Below are 13,628 nucleotides of genomic sequence, written 5' to 3'. Positions count from 1 at the left end.
TACTGGCAGTGGTGTGTGCCAGGAATGCTGGATTGGATTGGAGCTCAGTTATGTAAGCAGTGAATTTTTTTTTGTTGTTTTTTTAATTTTGGGTTTTCTTGTTATGGCCCAAGTGCTCTGTTGGCTGATGTTTGGCATATTCTGATGGCACAATTAAAGCCCCTTTTTCCCTGTACTGGTGTTAGGAGGATTCTTGCTTACTGGTGCTAGTGAAGGTTGGGCTAGGAATCCATGGCATAGAAAATTTCTAGCTAAAATTGCACTTTCTCTCTGCCCCATCTGGCTCGTGGTGGTGTTATGGGTACGTGGCTGTGATTCCCCTTGCACATACTAACATTGCACTAAAAGAGAGACTTTGGGAACAGCGTGTTGATCACTTTGTTTCTCAGCAGACCACAAAGTCAGCCTAATGGGGTCTCTTTTTTTTCTTTTTTTTTTTTTTAATTATTATTATTTAGAAATCATGCTGGTGCTGAATGACCTGGAATTTTTGCTTGGATTTATCCAAAGGAAAATGTAATTGTAGCTGCAACGGGACCTTTCATAAGGGTGGCCGGTGCAGTGAGGGAGCAGGGTGAGAGCTCTGCTGTGTAAAGCTGTCTTTGTACCGGGGAGGTGTGGGGGGTTCCAGGGGGGTTGTTACTTTGGTTTTATTTTTTTTTTTTTTTCAAGACCACAATTTTAAATGGTCACCTTGGCAATCGTGTGAAACAGGAAATAGTTTTTACTTTTGGTAAAGGTTTTAAAGAGGAAACAAAAAAAGAAGCTGCCTGTGATTGTGGGCTGTAGCTATTACTAGGGCTAGGGTAGCTTGTACGTGCTATGGACTTTACCTGCTCTTATTCTGAGGGCAAGAACTCCCTGTAGCAACAATGCCACTTCTGAGAAGTGAACGGCAAGTTTCCCTTCCTTTTGTATATGTGGATGTGAGGGTGGGCAAGGGGAAGAGCTTGCTTGTACAGTTTGTTGAAATGAAACCTGACATTTTTGGTTGTTCCTAAATAAAGAGCGTAAAAATCAAACATGAGTTGAGTGGTGCTTGCACTGGGGTTTGGGAGGGTCCAGGAATGGCTGTGCCTGCCTTCCAGCTGCTGGGCTGGGAGTGCTCCATCACAACCTCCTCATTTATTTTAAAAGAATGACAACTTCTCCATGGTGTAAGGCCACGAGTGAGTGCCCAGACACCTCTGCCTGAGAGGTGCTTCTTCATCCCAGAGTTCTGTCCCCAGCCTCCCTCAGAACAGCACAGGCAACTGGAGCACATAACTTTGTTTTTACCCTTTTGAGTTAACAGCATAAAACCTGGGGCTGTTCCTGGTTATTTTTCCTCCCCTAAAGCCAGGAGGAAGGAGGGAGCAGTGCAGCCTCTCCTCAGGAATGGCTGCATCTCAGCTCTGCAGGGCACAGACCACCAGACACCTGAGCCAGCACACACATAATACTGACATTTTTATTGTCATTTAAAGCTAGAGCGGTCCTGTAAATGTAGAGTTTCACTACTGGACCCTTCGGCAGTGGCTATACAGGTCGGGTGTGGTGGCACCAGGACAGACAGAGGTGCTGCTGTGGTCACTGCAGGCCCAGAGCTCTGGCAATGGACACAGCACAGGATGGCTGCAAACAGGCTCCAGCAGCTGCACACGATCTCGAGTACAGGCAGAGCAGTGATGCAGAGGCTGGATGGGGAATTGTTAGGTCTCTTCTTGTGATTATAGACAGTTTGGTCTCTGGCCTCTGGCAGCCTGGCCGCACCGACGCGCTTCTTAAGGGCTTCGTGGTGAAGGTTGGTGGGTGCTTGGGGCTGGTTCGGGGTGGGGTTTATTTCCAATATCTTTATTTTTTTTTTTTTTAGTTCTCCACTTGAACACACTTCAGCAGAGAAACTGGAAAAGCTGCCTGAAAGTAGGCCATAGCAGTGCCGTTTCCATAGAAACCAGTTCACAGCGTGCTGTGAGATTCACAAGCACTGGAGGTGCTTTCCCCCGCCGGGATGGGCTACAGCCGGTTGTCCCCGTTGACCCGGGTCCTCCGCAGTACCCTGCAAGGGGACACACACAGGGACACAGCTCAGCCTCACCCTGGCATGACCAAGGACAACACTCTGCTGGGTGTTGCCCACTGGAGCAAAGCAGGAGCTCAGCCACATCGCCCATGACTGGGATAATGGCACCAGCTGTGGTGTCCCACCCTACTCCCACAGCAGTGACTGCCACAAGCACTGGAACAACTTGCAGCGCAAATTTAGGGTTTGCAAGCAGCAAACCAGGCTGCAGCTCCACTTTGGGTTAGGGGGAGGCTGAATTCATTGCCTCCAGCCAGCCTAAATGCAGGGGAAAAGCTGACTGAGCACTGGCCTCACCTTCTCTCCCGGCTCTCGAAGTGGTCAGCGAGCTGCTCTGGGGCCACACGGAAATCCTCGAAAGGCTGCTGGTACCGCAACTCAAAGGAGCCCTCTCTGCCTCTGCTTGCCAGCAGCTGGCTGGAGCCATCCCCTGCTCGTTCCCGTAGGGATGAAGCATTGAAGAGGTTTATTTCGCCATTTTCCTGCTTGGAAGAGGAAAAACAATGCTGTAGTCAAGGGCCTGTGATTTCAAAGCATATATCCTGTAGTAAGGGCAGTAGTGGTGCAGGGCCCTGGCTGTCCTGCAGGGTGTCCAGGGCTCACGGGGGCTTGGGGTTTGCAATGTGCAGCTGCTCTAAGAGCCATCACTGGCTCCCACCAGCACCATTTTAAATGAAGAAATAAAAGAACCATCTGTCTCAGAAGGAGCCCTGCCCTCTGTTTATGCCAACAGGGACAGCCCCAGGCCAGCCAGCTCTGTGATCCTAAGCTGCAATGTCCCTGGAGCACAGACAGGCACTGTGACAAATCCGCCTTCTCCAGCTTTTGCTGAAGGGATTTCCAGGCAAGTCAAACCCCGTGCAGGCAGGACCCTGCCTGAAACACCCTGACTGCTGCAGGAGGCAAACCCAGTGCTTGCTTTCCTGCTGGGCATCCCTATGGAGCAGCACTGGGCATTCAGCCATCCACAGGCACTCAGGCCTCAGGCCAGGCACCACTGAGCCTCACCAACCCAAATGGAGCAGGAGAGTGGGCAGGGCCAGGCTGGTCTCACTGGCTCTGCTCTTCAGCCCTACAGCATGGTCACCTTCTTCTGTGTGCAGCCAGTCTCACCTTGCAAGGGAAAATGTCTATCTTGACAAGCAGAGAAGCCAGCTCCAGGTTCTCACTGTAGTTGTTCTTCAGGGGAACAGCTCGGAAACCTATGGCAGAGACAGCCCTAGTGTCACTCGCTGCACAGGAGGTGAGGTGGCAGTGCCCTGGCACAGAACTCAAGGGGGTTTTTCTTTCCAAGACCCTTTTTCTCTTCTGCAAAGAGAAGCTGTGGCTGCCCCATCCCTGGAAGTGTCCAAGGTCAGGGTGGATGGGGCTCGGAGCAGCCTGGGGTAGTGGAAGATGTCCCTGCCCATGGCAGTGGGGCTGAAACAAGATGGTCTTTATGGTTCCTTCTAATCCAAACCAGTCCATGATTCTGTGATCCTCCACACCCCCAAGTTTCCCTCAAAGTGGCAGGTGGCCCCAAGGGCTGTTAGCAAATGGCTCTGCCTTTCTTTAACTGGTTGGGAATGTGACCTGTCATGAGGACAGGCTGAGCCAGCCTGGGGCCCAACAACACCCTCCCATGAAAATCACCATCTCCGTGGCTAACAGTGTGAACTGGTGAGGACCACCATGACCCCCCTCCCTGCTGTCCCAAGTGCCTCACCTGTCTTCAAGCCTTTCACCAGGAAGGTGGCCTGAGCCAGGAAGTTCTCGTCGCTGAACATGTCCTCCTCATAGACCACAAAGCGGAGGAAGGCAAAGTCAGGGTTGCTGACCTGAAAGTGGAACTGCTTCGGGGTCCAGAGAGGGTTCAGGCCGTTGTCAGCTGCTCACAAAACACAGCTGTCACTGGGCAGCCCCACTGAGTCCTTCCACCTCCCCCATGGCTGATGCTGGGCTTGGGGGCAGCACGAGGGCAGCCCCCAGCTCAGTGCCAGGCTTTGCTGCAGAGCCCACGGCTCACACCAGGATCAGGAGTGCTGTGCAACCCCCTCCCTTTCCTTCCCCACCCACTCACCCACAATCTCTGTTTTCTGCTTGGCGTTGTCGTACTCAGCACCAGACACCTCCACCTCCACGAAAGGACAAACGATTCCCCTTCCATTTTTGGGAAGGTGCCTGGCCCCCAGGACCTGAGCAAAGAGCAGGAGAGACTTGGTAAGAGACAGGAACAAAGGGGGAAAAATGTGTTTGCATACCAGGACATTTTCTTCCCAAATAAATCACCCTGGCTCTGCTAATTGGAGAGAGAAGGAGCACTGACAGCCAGCCCAGCCGGCAGCTCAGAGAGAAACAGCTCCCACCCCTGGAAGCTGCTACAGTGTTCTTGGTCCACAGTTTGACTTGTAAGCCACAAAAAAACCAGCTGAACTGCTCCAGGTTCCTGACTGCTGCCAGCACAGCCAGGCCTGGGCCACAGCATCCCTCCCCCAGCTGGCCAAGCTGGAGCTGGGCTCCCACCAAGCACTGTTTCCTGCTGGAAGCACTACCCTGGACCCCCTCATCTTTGCTGAAACTTCTCAGCCCTCCTGCCCTGCTGTGAGGAGGAAAAGGAGCTGCTCTCCACCCCTGCTCTGCCTCGTGCCTGCAGCAGAGGCTGTGCTCCACTCAAATGCCAAGCTGCCTCCTTGCAGGAGAGAGCCATGGCAGCTCCCCCTTGCCCGTGGCCATATGTCGCTCCAGCACGCTGCTGCTGCAGGGGAAGGACCTGCTGCCAACTCTGGATCATGTGCTTTGAGTCATGCTGGGCTCGAGATGGCTTCTCCATCCATGAAAGCTGGCTTTGGTGGGGACAGCAGGCAGTTCTGCCAGACAACAAGAGGCTGAGCCTGTCTCTTAAAGGCGACAGTGGCTATGGCACAATGACTCTTGGCACTTGGTGGGGGCAGCTGCATCCTGAGGTGCAGGAAGAGCTTGGAAAACAGAATGGGGCAGGGATGTTGTCATCTTATTGCAGGGGTTCCATACTGTTGTCTCCTTATCACAAAGGTTCCACACCTTCTTGGTGTTTCATGTGGGCAGTTCCTCAGAGCACTGACTCTTTCTTCTCCACAAAGCAGCCAAGTGACTGCAGCTCCCTTCTCACCCAGCCACCCCACTCTTTCATAGCACTCTTCTTCTCATTGCTCACAGCTGTGGCCTGTTAAAGTCAGGCCTGCTCCTAATCTTTGCTAATTGGCCCAGCTGCAACTCCTTAGGGGTAAGATTACTTTCTACACTATCTTTATTTTCTTATAGTCTATCCCCCTACGCAGGGAATTTTTAGGGAGACAGTGGGCATGGGGTCAGTGGTGCAGAAGGTACATGATAGAGCGTCCCCAAGGAGAAGGGCTGTTGCTTTTTAGGTGGGATCACTCCAAAACAGAGGTGGCTGCAGAGGGAACCTGTGAACACCTCTAGGCAGGATCTCCACTGCATCCTCCTCGTCTACACGAGCTGAGGGGACTGGCAAAGCAGACTGCTGACCCACAGCTTGGTTCTGAGACCACAGGGAATGCCTGTACAGGCTACTGGACCCTGCTGGTCCAAACATGACCCGCTGGTTTGGCACAGCTCTCTGAAGCTTTGCCTGGCAAGCTCTCCCATGTCCCTGCAGAGCCTCTGCTGTGCAGCTCTGAGAGCTGACACAGGAACCATCCAGCCTCAGCTGCACCATCAGGGAAGTAAAAAAACTCATCAGGAATCCACACCCCATCCACTGGCACCCCTCAGCCCCCCTCCTCTTATCATCACCAGCAGCACAACACAGAAATGGCCTGAAAAGTTTGCCCTGACCTCGAGCATCTTCCCAAGAGGGACCACAAGCAGGGGGAAAAGGAAATATCGAGCCTGGAGCAACGGAGTGACAAGGAGGGGACAAGGCACAGCTCTTGTGTTGTTAGCCTGTGGATGCAGCCCCGGCTGGGCTCTGGGGACAGGGATGTCACCTCTGCGGCTCGTGGATGCCACCTGCTGGCATGGGGACCTGGACAGGAGGAGTCCTGGGGAAGCATCCAGGGATGTTCCCACTGCTCCTCTCCAGGCACCCTCAGCAGCACCCACGAGTGCCTCTCTTCAGCGAGGGGCCTTTAGGGTCCCTTCCAATCCAAACCAGTCCATGATTCTGTGATTCCCCAAACCCCCAAATTTCCCTCAAAGTGGCAGCTCTTCACAGGGGGACAAGCCCTCCACAGGGGACAGCAAGGGTTCTCACAGTCTGTGCTGCAGGACAGGGGCAGGGAGAGCCAGGAGCCCAGAAAAACATTCTCTCACCCCAAATCTGGTACCCCACTGGGGTCTGAGCCTGCATTCCCCCCCACCAGGAGGAGGTACTGACCTCAATGGAGATGGAGAGTGATTCTGTGCCCCGCAGTGTGCTCTTGTCAAAGGGGTCAAAGATCTCGTCCCTCATGTTGGTTGGCTGCAGGACGTACCCACACTGGCCACTGGACATGAACAAGGCCTGGTTCATCTGCATGGGCTTGTCTAGAGCACAGGCAGGAGAGACAGGAGATGAAGGATGCACAAGCTGGATCATCACCCCCATCTTTGATGCTTCCCAGGAAGCTCTTGAAAAGAGGACCTGGCTCACCCCTTGGCAATGCTGAGCAATGTGTCCCCACGTGTCAGGGCCATGAGGTGACTCTCCCATGCACAATCTGCCCAACTACCCAGTGCTCCATGGGTCACCTCCCTCTTTTCCTCCTATTTTCAGCTTTCTGTGTGCTGCCTGTAGCATTTGCCAAACCCCCTGTGAGATGCTTGAACTCACAGAAGGAATAAAAAAGCCAGCAGGAAAGAAGAGGCCGGTTGTTTGCTGGTGTCGCTGAGCTGAGCAGGCTCACAGCAGGGTTTGTCAAAGGCCAGGGAGAGGAAGGCTGGACTGCATGGCAGGAGCAGGAATGGAAGCTGGGCAAAGGCAGAAAGAGCAGCCAGCTGGACTCAGACCATGCAGCCAGCTGGTGTCCCAAGCTTGGGCAGCACCATTCCCTTTGGCACCTTCCCTGCCTGCCCTGCTTGTCACCAGGGACCTGGGAGAACCCATCCCCTGCCTCCCCTCCATTCCATCTTGTTCTCAGGGCACAATCCTCAGCCTCAGTGCAGCTCCTCGGCTCAGCCCAGCCCTCTGGAGCACATTAACCCAGATCTGACTGCCTGCAGAGCCCTTCCAAGACCCAGAGCCCCTCCCAGCCCCCATTTTCCTGCAGCAGGGCTCAGCAGGTGGCTCTGAGGGGGCACCCCAGGAGCCAGCCCACCATCTCTGTCCCTGCCTGCTGCCCTCACCCGGGGTCTGGAAGTTGAGTGCCACCAGCTGGCTGCCACAGATCCACATGGGCAGGGGGTCGTAGTTGGAGGAGTCGAGGCGCTGGCCCTTGGGGTAGATGCGGGACAGCTGCAGGCGGTTGTACTGCAGGAACTTCTTGCCCTTGATCTTGTTGACGTACTTTTCTGCCTTGGTCTCGGGAAAGGAGGACATATCCCGGTAGCAGGCCCTCTCTGTGCCGATCTCTGGGAGGGGACAGTGCTGGGTGAGCCAGGGGCACGCTCCCTTTGCTGACACCCGACCACCCCAGCTCCTTCCTGACGCCATCCTCTCACCCCTGGTGCAGCCACCAGTGAGTGTCTCACACCTGCTCTGCCCCAGTGGGTGTTTGCCAGGTGCCCAACACCAATTTGACAGAGCACCAACACAGCTCCCACTGACCAGGCACGATGCTCCCCTGCCCCACTCCCTCAGCAGCTGCTCTGTGTGCTGACAGATCCCAGAAACAGAGGGATAAGGAAGGGAGCTTGTACCCTCTGGAGCTACCCAGAGCTCCAAAGTAAACTGGGGATTTGGACACCTTGGACACCTAGCCTCTGCTGAGATTTAGCCAAAGCAGCCCCTTGGGGCACACCACAGGGTCTGTAATGCCACAGTGACTGCCTGTGATGGCCACCAGCTCAGCTGATGCTCACTCTCTTCATCAAAGGGCACAGGTCGGCAATAGACCACCAGTTCTGAAAGCTCCAGGGCAATCTTCTTTCTCCTCTCCATCATCTTCCCTTCAGAGAGCTGCCAAAAGAGGGTGAGAGAGGTGTCAGGCCAGGTAGGAGCAGTGGTGATGGATAACCCAGCTCACAAGCTGACCCTCACTGCCTGGTGTGGCTCCTGCCCACACTGTGGGGACCACCAACAGATCTGCCAGGTCTGTGCTGGGGGCATCACACAGGTAGGGCCTGGGTAGGTCCTACATCCTGCCCAGAGCAGGACTGGCACTGGTCCCAGCACAGGGGATCTGTGACCTTGCCACCCTTCACTGATGGAGACCCCCACTTCCCGAGCCTGTAGCACCCACCCTGTTGTCCAATTTCCCAAATATCCATCCTGAACCTCTCAAGCCGTGTGGCCACCACCCTTTGCCACATTGCCCAAGACTGCTCTGGCTTTATCTCTGCAACTGCCCAGCCAGCCATCACAGGCTGTCACCTCATCACCCCCCACCAGCTCCTCAGCTCCTGGAAAACCCAGCAGCTGGAGACTCAGGAGAGGCCTCCACCCCTGCCAGGGGCTCCCCAGACTCACCCTGGCATCAGCTGTCTGAGCTGCTTCCCGGATCTTCTTCACCCAGTCCAGCAGGTCCTCGTGCGTGTCGGCCGCCACGTCCAGGGACAGCCGTGACACCGAGGACATGCTGATGGAGAACACGAAGAGCCGGTTGTTCTTGCCCTCGGGGCGGATGGCTGCGAGGGACAGGGAGCAGGGGACAGGGTCACTGCGGGTGCTGAGCCAGGCCCTTCACAGGCAGGACGGGAGAAGACAGGCACAGGGACACATTGCTACCCCGGCACTCTACAGTGACAGGAAACTCCCGTTTCTCTGGAGGCAACAGATGGAGCCCAGGCAGCAATAAGTGAGGGCTGAGAAGCCTCGAGGGGCCTTTGCAATGCTCCCTCCCTGGCACTCACCGATCTGGCAGGAGGGCACGTCCAGGACCCCTCCAAGCAGGTCTCCCAGGGGGCTGTTCTCATCCAGCTGCTGCTGGGAAGGAAGCACAGCAGGATGGTGCTGGGCACAGTGGGCAGAGCAGCCCAGCTCGGGGGGCACAAACCCTCCTTGCTGCACTCATGGCCATACTCACCTCCCGCTCTGGCTCCAGGCTAGTGGGACTGGTAATTTCCTCTACATAGTTGGAAGGGAACCACAGCTGCTTTTTGCCACCATAATCTCCTCTCCACCTGGAAGGGAGAGAAGGGGCAATGTCAGCACTGCCATGGGACCCCAGAGTATTCTGAGTGGGGGTCAGGGGAACAGGCAGCTCATCCATTATGGGTTTGTGAGGCTTTGGAACTGTGCTGCTCACGTGTAATCCCCAGACAGACCCACTCCTAGAGTGGACACACCTTTGTGTGGATGGTGACAGCAAGGTCTGACCATATCCCCTAGGGAAAAGGGAGGCTCAGGACCAACTCACCAGCCTCCTTCCTGTTTCTCCACGTTCTGGATGATGGCATTTTTGGTGAAGGTGAGCTCGTCCTCCCTCTGGGCCTTGTAGTCGAACAGGGCTTTGACTGCACACTGCAATGAGGAGGGGTCCCATGAGGCTGGCAGGGAATGGACACATGGACAACGAGCCCACAGCATGAGAGATCACCTCCCACCACAGATGTGTTTGTTGGGGACTGTGAGGCACATCATGTGCAGGCAGGTAGTATCCAGACCTGCTGCCAGACCTAGTGACACCCTGCAGAGCAAATCAAGGTCCCATTTATGCCAAAGCAGAGCTCACAAGTCTGGTATGGACCCACACAGGCACTCTCCTCTGTCCCAAGAGCCACTGAGGGGCTTAGTTTGGAGAGCTCAGAACAAGAGGCAGCCCAGCTTGGGAATCTGGAGAGGCACCACCACCTGGACAGTGGAGGTTCAACCTCCACTGTCTCTCTCTTCATAGTCTAGAAATAGGTGTGCAAACTAATACAGCTCCTAGAAAATAAAAAGATCCTTGCTAAAAAAGACCCTTGCTAAAAGATCCTCCAGCTCTGCAGTTTGTTTTGTTTTGCCAAACAGTGAGATGTACCTTGAAGGTGGGCATGGGGTTGGCTTCCACATAGAACCCAGGATGGCGTCCCTCGTACAGGGCTCCATAGTCCGGCTCCTGTGGAAGCAAAGGGACAGTGGTTACAGCAGTGACTGTAGGGGAAAAGGTTCCCTACCTTGGGGTAGGTGGGAGAGTGCCCCAGGAAGGCACAAGACCAAAGAGATGCTGCAGACAGCCAAGAGCAGCCCAAGCCTGGCTCAGAGGGGCAGCACCAAACTCCACTCAAGTGTCAGGAAGCCCCGAGAGGTGTGGGCTGCAAAGCCCACAGAGATGGCTCACACATCACCAGCTCAAAAACAACCTGTCCATGATTCTGGGGCTCCTGCACTCACCGCTGTGCCGATCTTCTCCAGGGTCTCCTCGTTGATGGGGTAGCGCAGCTTCATCTTGCGGTACAGCGGGTGCTTCTCGTAGTAGCTGATCAAGTCCACCAGGCTCTCGAACTCAGAGTTGCCCAGCAGCACAGTCTGGCCCTCCTGCTGCACCCGGCAGTGCTTGATCTTCCCTTCTGCCCTGCAGGGAGGAAACACAGGGAGAAGCCACTTGGCACCTGGCAAGAGAAGGTCTCTGCCAAAATAAAGACACCAAGGAAAAGGTGCCCCTGGTGAGGTGGCTGAGCACAGCCATCTCCCATTGGAAGATGGGAGGAAGAGCAGGATCTCAAGGACTTATTCAAGGGCCATCCCAGAGCAACAGGAGTTCTGGGAGGGCTTAAGGCTGGCTGATGGCACCTGTCCTGCTCTCGCAGTGTTCCAGCTCCACGTCCAGCACCCACCACCCTTGTTGCAGGGACACACCTGAAGGAGATGGCGTAGGAGCTGGGCTCGCTCCTCTTGCGCACCAGGAAGGCTCCGTCGCGGGGCACCCGCATCAGCATGTGCTCAGCTTGGGCCCGTGTGAGGTTGGCATGGTACCACCTGGCAGGAGAGACATGGCTGTGCACAGGTCACACACACCCAGCCCATCCCACAGCCCTTCCCCTCCAGCCCCTGAAAGGCTCCTTGAATCCTCCAGAGGAAGACAGGGACTGCAATAGGGCAGGCAGGACCAGAGCCTGTTGGTAAGGGGTGGCAGGGGCCAGAGCATCCCAAACAACCCATGACATTCAGCTCCATGAACAACAGAGCTGGCCAGCATAGCTGCTGTGATAGAGCTCCATGGGGAGAAAGTGGGGACCAGAAAACTCCAGCAAGGGAGGAATGGCTGAGGAGAGATCTGGGAGAGCTTTCTACAGTGTCCCGGCTGCCCAACGGACACACACATGCACTCACTCTTTGCTCTCATGGGCATTGGTCTGTGGCACTGGCTCTGTCAGCCTCATCTCAAACTCATTGCACCTCAGAGGCACCTCCTGGTAGTGGGTGATGAGGTCGTAGAGGCTGTCAAACACCAGGTTGTCTGTCAGGAAGAACTTGGGGCTGCCGGCGTCCTGCCGCGAGTGGATCCGGCAGTGCTGCACCTTCCCATTGCGCCTGTAGGACAGGGAGGGAGGGACAGCGTAAGCCAGCCTTGTCCACGGAGATTTTACACCTGCCTCAGGCACAGCTCCAGCCTGACACGGCATTCTGCCCCTCAGGAGAGTGACTGCACTGGGACAGGGAGCTGGCATGATGCTGGGGCACAGGAACAGGGGAGAGACTGCTCACAGACCAGGCAGGAACAGGACCTCACTACTGAAGAACACGGCAAGAGAAAACAACCCCAGCGCGACACAGAGCAGCAGGGCCCTCACCAGAAGGAGAGTGTGTAGTCTCCCACGAAGGTCTCGCTCTCCCTGACGAGGAAGGAGCCATCAGGGGCCCCAGTCTCGATGCAATATTCTGTCAGCAGCCGCTCCGCGATGTGCCGCCCGTCGCGGCCCGCTCCCAGCTTCCCGTGGAACCACTTCTCCGTGGAGTGCAGCTCGGTGCTGTTGCTCACCTGGAAGGGGAAAAAAAGCCATCACCTTGGGTTACTGAGGGCAGACTCATGGTGCTGGATTCTGCTTTGCTCAGGGGTCTTCCAGCTGGGAGCAGGGAGTTCCTGAAGCAGCTCCCATCCTCCCCACCACAGGATCTCCCCCTGGAGTCAGCTGGCAATGCTCAGCCCCTTGAGCAGTCAAGTCCTTTCCTTAGGGAACAACTCACAGTCCCATAGCAGAGCCCTCACCTCCTTTTGCTCTTCCTCATCCTCGTTTCCTTGGTCACTGGTTGTCTCCCCAGAGTAATAGATCTTGCTGCTGGTCAGCACAAAGTAATGTGGGTTCCACTCCTGCAAGGAGATGAACTCTGGCAAAGAGATCCCTGGGGAAGCACCAGACTGCCCACCACCCATGGGATCATCTCCTCCTGACCAGTACAGGGAGAGACGATCAGGTTTGTGAAGGACAGCCACCAACACTGATTCCAGTGAGTCACAAGAGCTTCCAATACATCCCCCAGAGGCATGGATTTATCAGTAGCAAAAAACTCAGCATGTGACAAATCACACTGCAAACACTCCAACACTTAATAAAGGGAAATGACCAAATGAAGAGCAAATCAATGCAAAAAAAAAAAAATCCCAGTCTGCACGGACTCAGCACAGAGGCAATCTGAGGTGAAGATACCAGAGATGTTTATGTAAATTTACCATTGCATTTTACTGTTTTTTTTAAAAAAAGCAAACAAACCCTGTTCCATTTGCATTGTGGCTTTGCCAGACAGACCCTCAGCAGAGTAAAGCTGCTGAAGGTGGGCTGTGAGTAAATGCACACAGTGATGCACACTCAGTGCTTTACTAAGATAAACCCTTGCTTAGGTGTGTCAGGTGTGCAGGCGCTTGGCAGGAGCAGGGCTGGAAGTGCAGCCATCTCCAGAAATTCCTGCAGCACAAATCACAGGCTGCAGTGCCTTGGCCCAGAGCTCCCTCTAGCTCAGCCTTCTGCCTCTAGCAAGGGCCCACAGGAGATTCCCAGGGAAGAGCACAGAGAGAGCCAGCATAAAACTCCCCCAGCCTTCAGGGACACTTGAGAAATCAGACAGACCGAGAGCCTCTTCAATCATTTGCACCACAGCCCTTCCTTCCAGCACACACAGCACCTGACAGAGCCACCAGAGCAGGGACTGGGCCACCATGGCACAGACATACGTGATTGATGGGGTCTTCCAGGTAGAGGATCCCATTCTTGATGGAGTTGCTGATGTCATTCTCAGAGTACATCACGGACGTGGGCAGCTCCTCGTAAGCGCTGCCCTCTGCCAGCTTCTTGTGCTGTGGGTTGAGAGAAGGGGTCAGGCACCCAAAACCAGCACAGATTTCCTGGTGACTAGCCCTAAAAGCCCAGGTCTGCTGCAGTGGGGTCCTCCAGATTAGAATAAACACGACCCATGCCACAGGGATCATCAAATAGCACTGAAGTCCCACCCCTTCTTCCCAAAGGCTGTTCCTGAAGCAGAAATACCAACATCCCCCATGTCCTCAAAAAAAGGCAGCACCCAGCTGCTGAG

At 55.1% G+C, this 13,628-nt stretch overlaps 1 protein-coding gene across 4 annotated transcripts in view; it reads right to left on the bottom strand.

Annotated features, from left to right (window-relative positions):
- Positions 1-1,432: 1,432 nt before the first annotated feature.
- The window catches only part of PLCG1 (phospholipase C gamma 1), a 42,356-nt gene continuing 30,160 nt past the window's right edge, over positions 1,433-13,628 (bottom strand). The window contains exons 14-32 of one of the 4 annotated variants that reach the window (XM_050982077.1): positions 13,270-13,392; positions 12,310-12,411; positions 11,894-12,081; positions 11,433-11,633; positions 10,959-11,078; positions 10,494-10,674; positions 10,141-10,218; positions 9,538-9,641; positions 9,205-9,301; positions 9,032-9,104; positions 8,649-8,806; positions 8,042-8,138; positions 7,367-7,591; positions 6,420-6,568; positions 4,122-4,236; positions 3,768-3,929; positions 3,176-3,264; positions 2,360-2,547; positions 1,433-2,038 (exon numbers count right to left, since the gene is read on the bottom strand). In XM_050982077.1, coding sequence (XP_050838034.1) covers positions 1,996-2,038; positions 2,360-2,547; positions 3,176-3,264; positions 3,768-3,929; positions 4,122-4,236; positions 6,420-6,568; positions 7,367-7,591; positions 8,042-8,138; positions 8,649-8,806; positions 9,032-9,104; positions 9,205-9,301; positions 9,538-9,641; positions 10,141-10,218; positions 10,494-10,674; positions 10,959-11,078; positions 11,433-11,633; positions 11,894-12,081; positions 12,310-12,411; positions 13,270-13,392 — 2,493 coding nt within the window. In that variant the 3' untranslated portion in view covers positions 1,433-1,995. The remainder of the gene's footprint in view (positions 2,039-2,359; positions 2,548-3,175; positions 3,265-3,767; positions 3,930-4,121; positions 4,237-6,419; positions 6,569-7,366; positions 7,592-8,041; positions 8,139-8,648; positions 8,807-9,031; positions 9,105-9,204; positions 9,302-9,537; positions 9,642-10,140; positions 10,219-10,493; positions 10,675-10,958; positions 11,079-11,432; positions 11,634-11,893; positions 12,082-12,309; positions 12,412-13,269; positions 13,393-13,628) is intronic. The other 3 variants (XM_050982079.1, XM_050982078.1, XM_050982080.1) reach the window with 3 other exon arrangements.

Source organism: Serinus canaria, chromosome 20 (assembly GCF_022539315.1).
Source record: "Serinus canaria isolate serCan28SL12 chromosome 20, serCan2020, whole genome shotgun sequence".
NCBI lineage: Eukaryota > Metazoa > Chordata > Aves > Passeriformes > Fringillidae > Serinus > Serinus canaria.
Note: the sequence above shows the minus strand (reverse complement) of the source record. Positions and strands in the feature narration are given on the sequence as shown.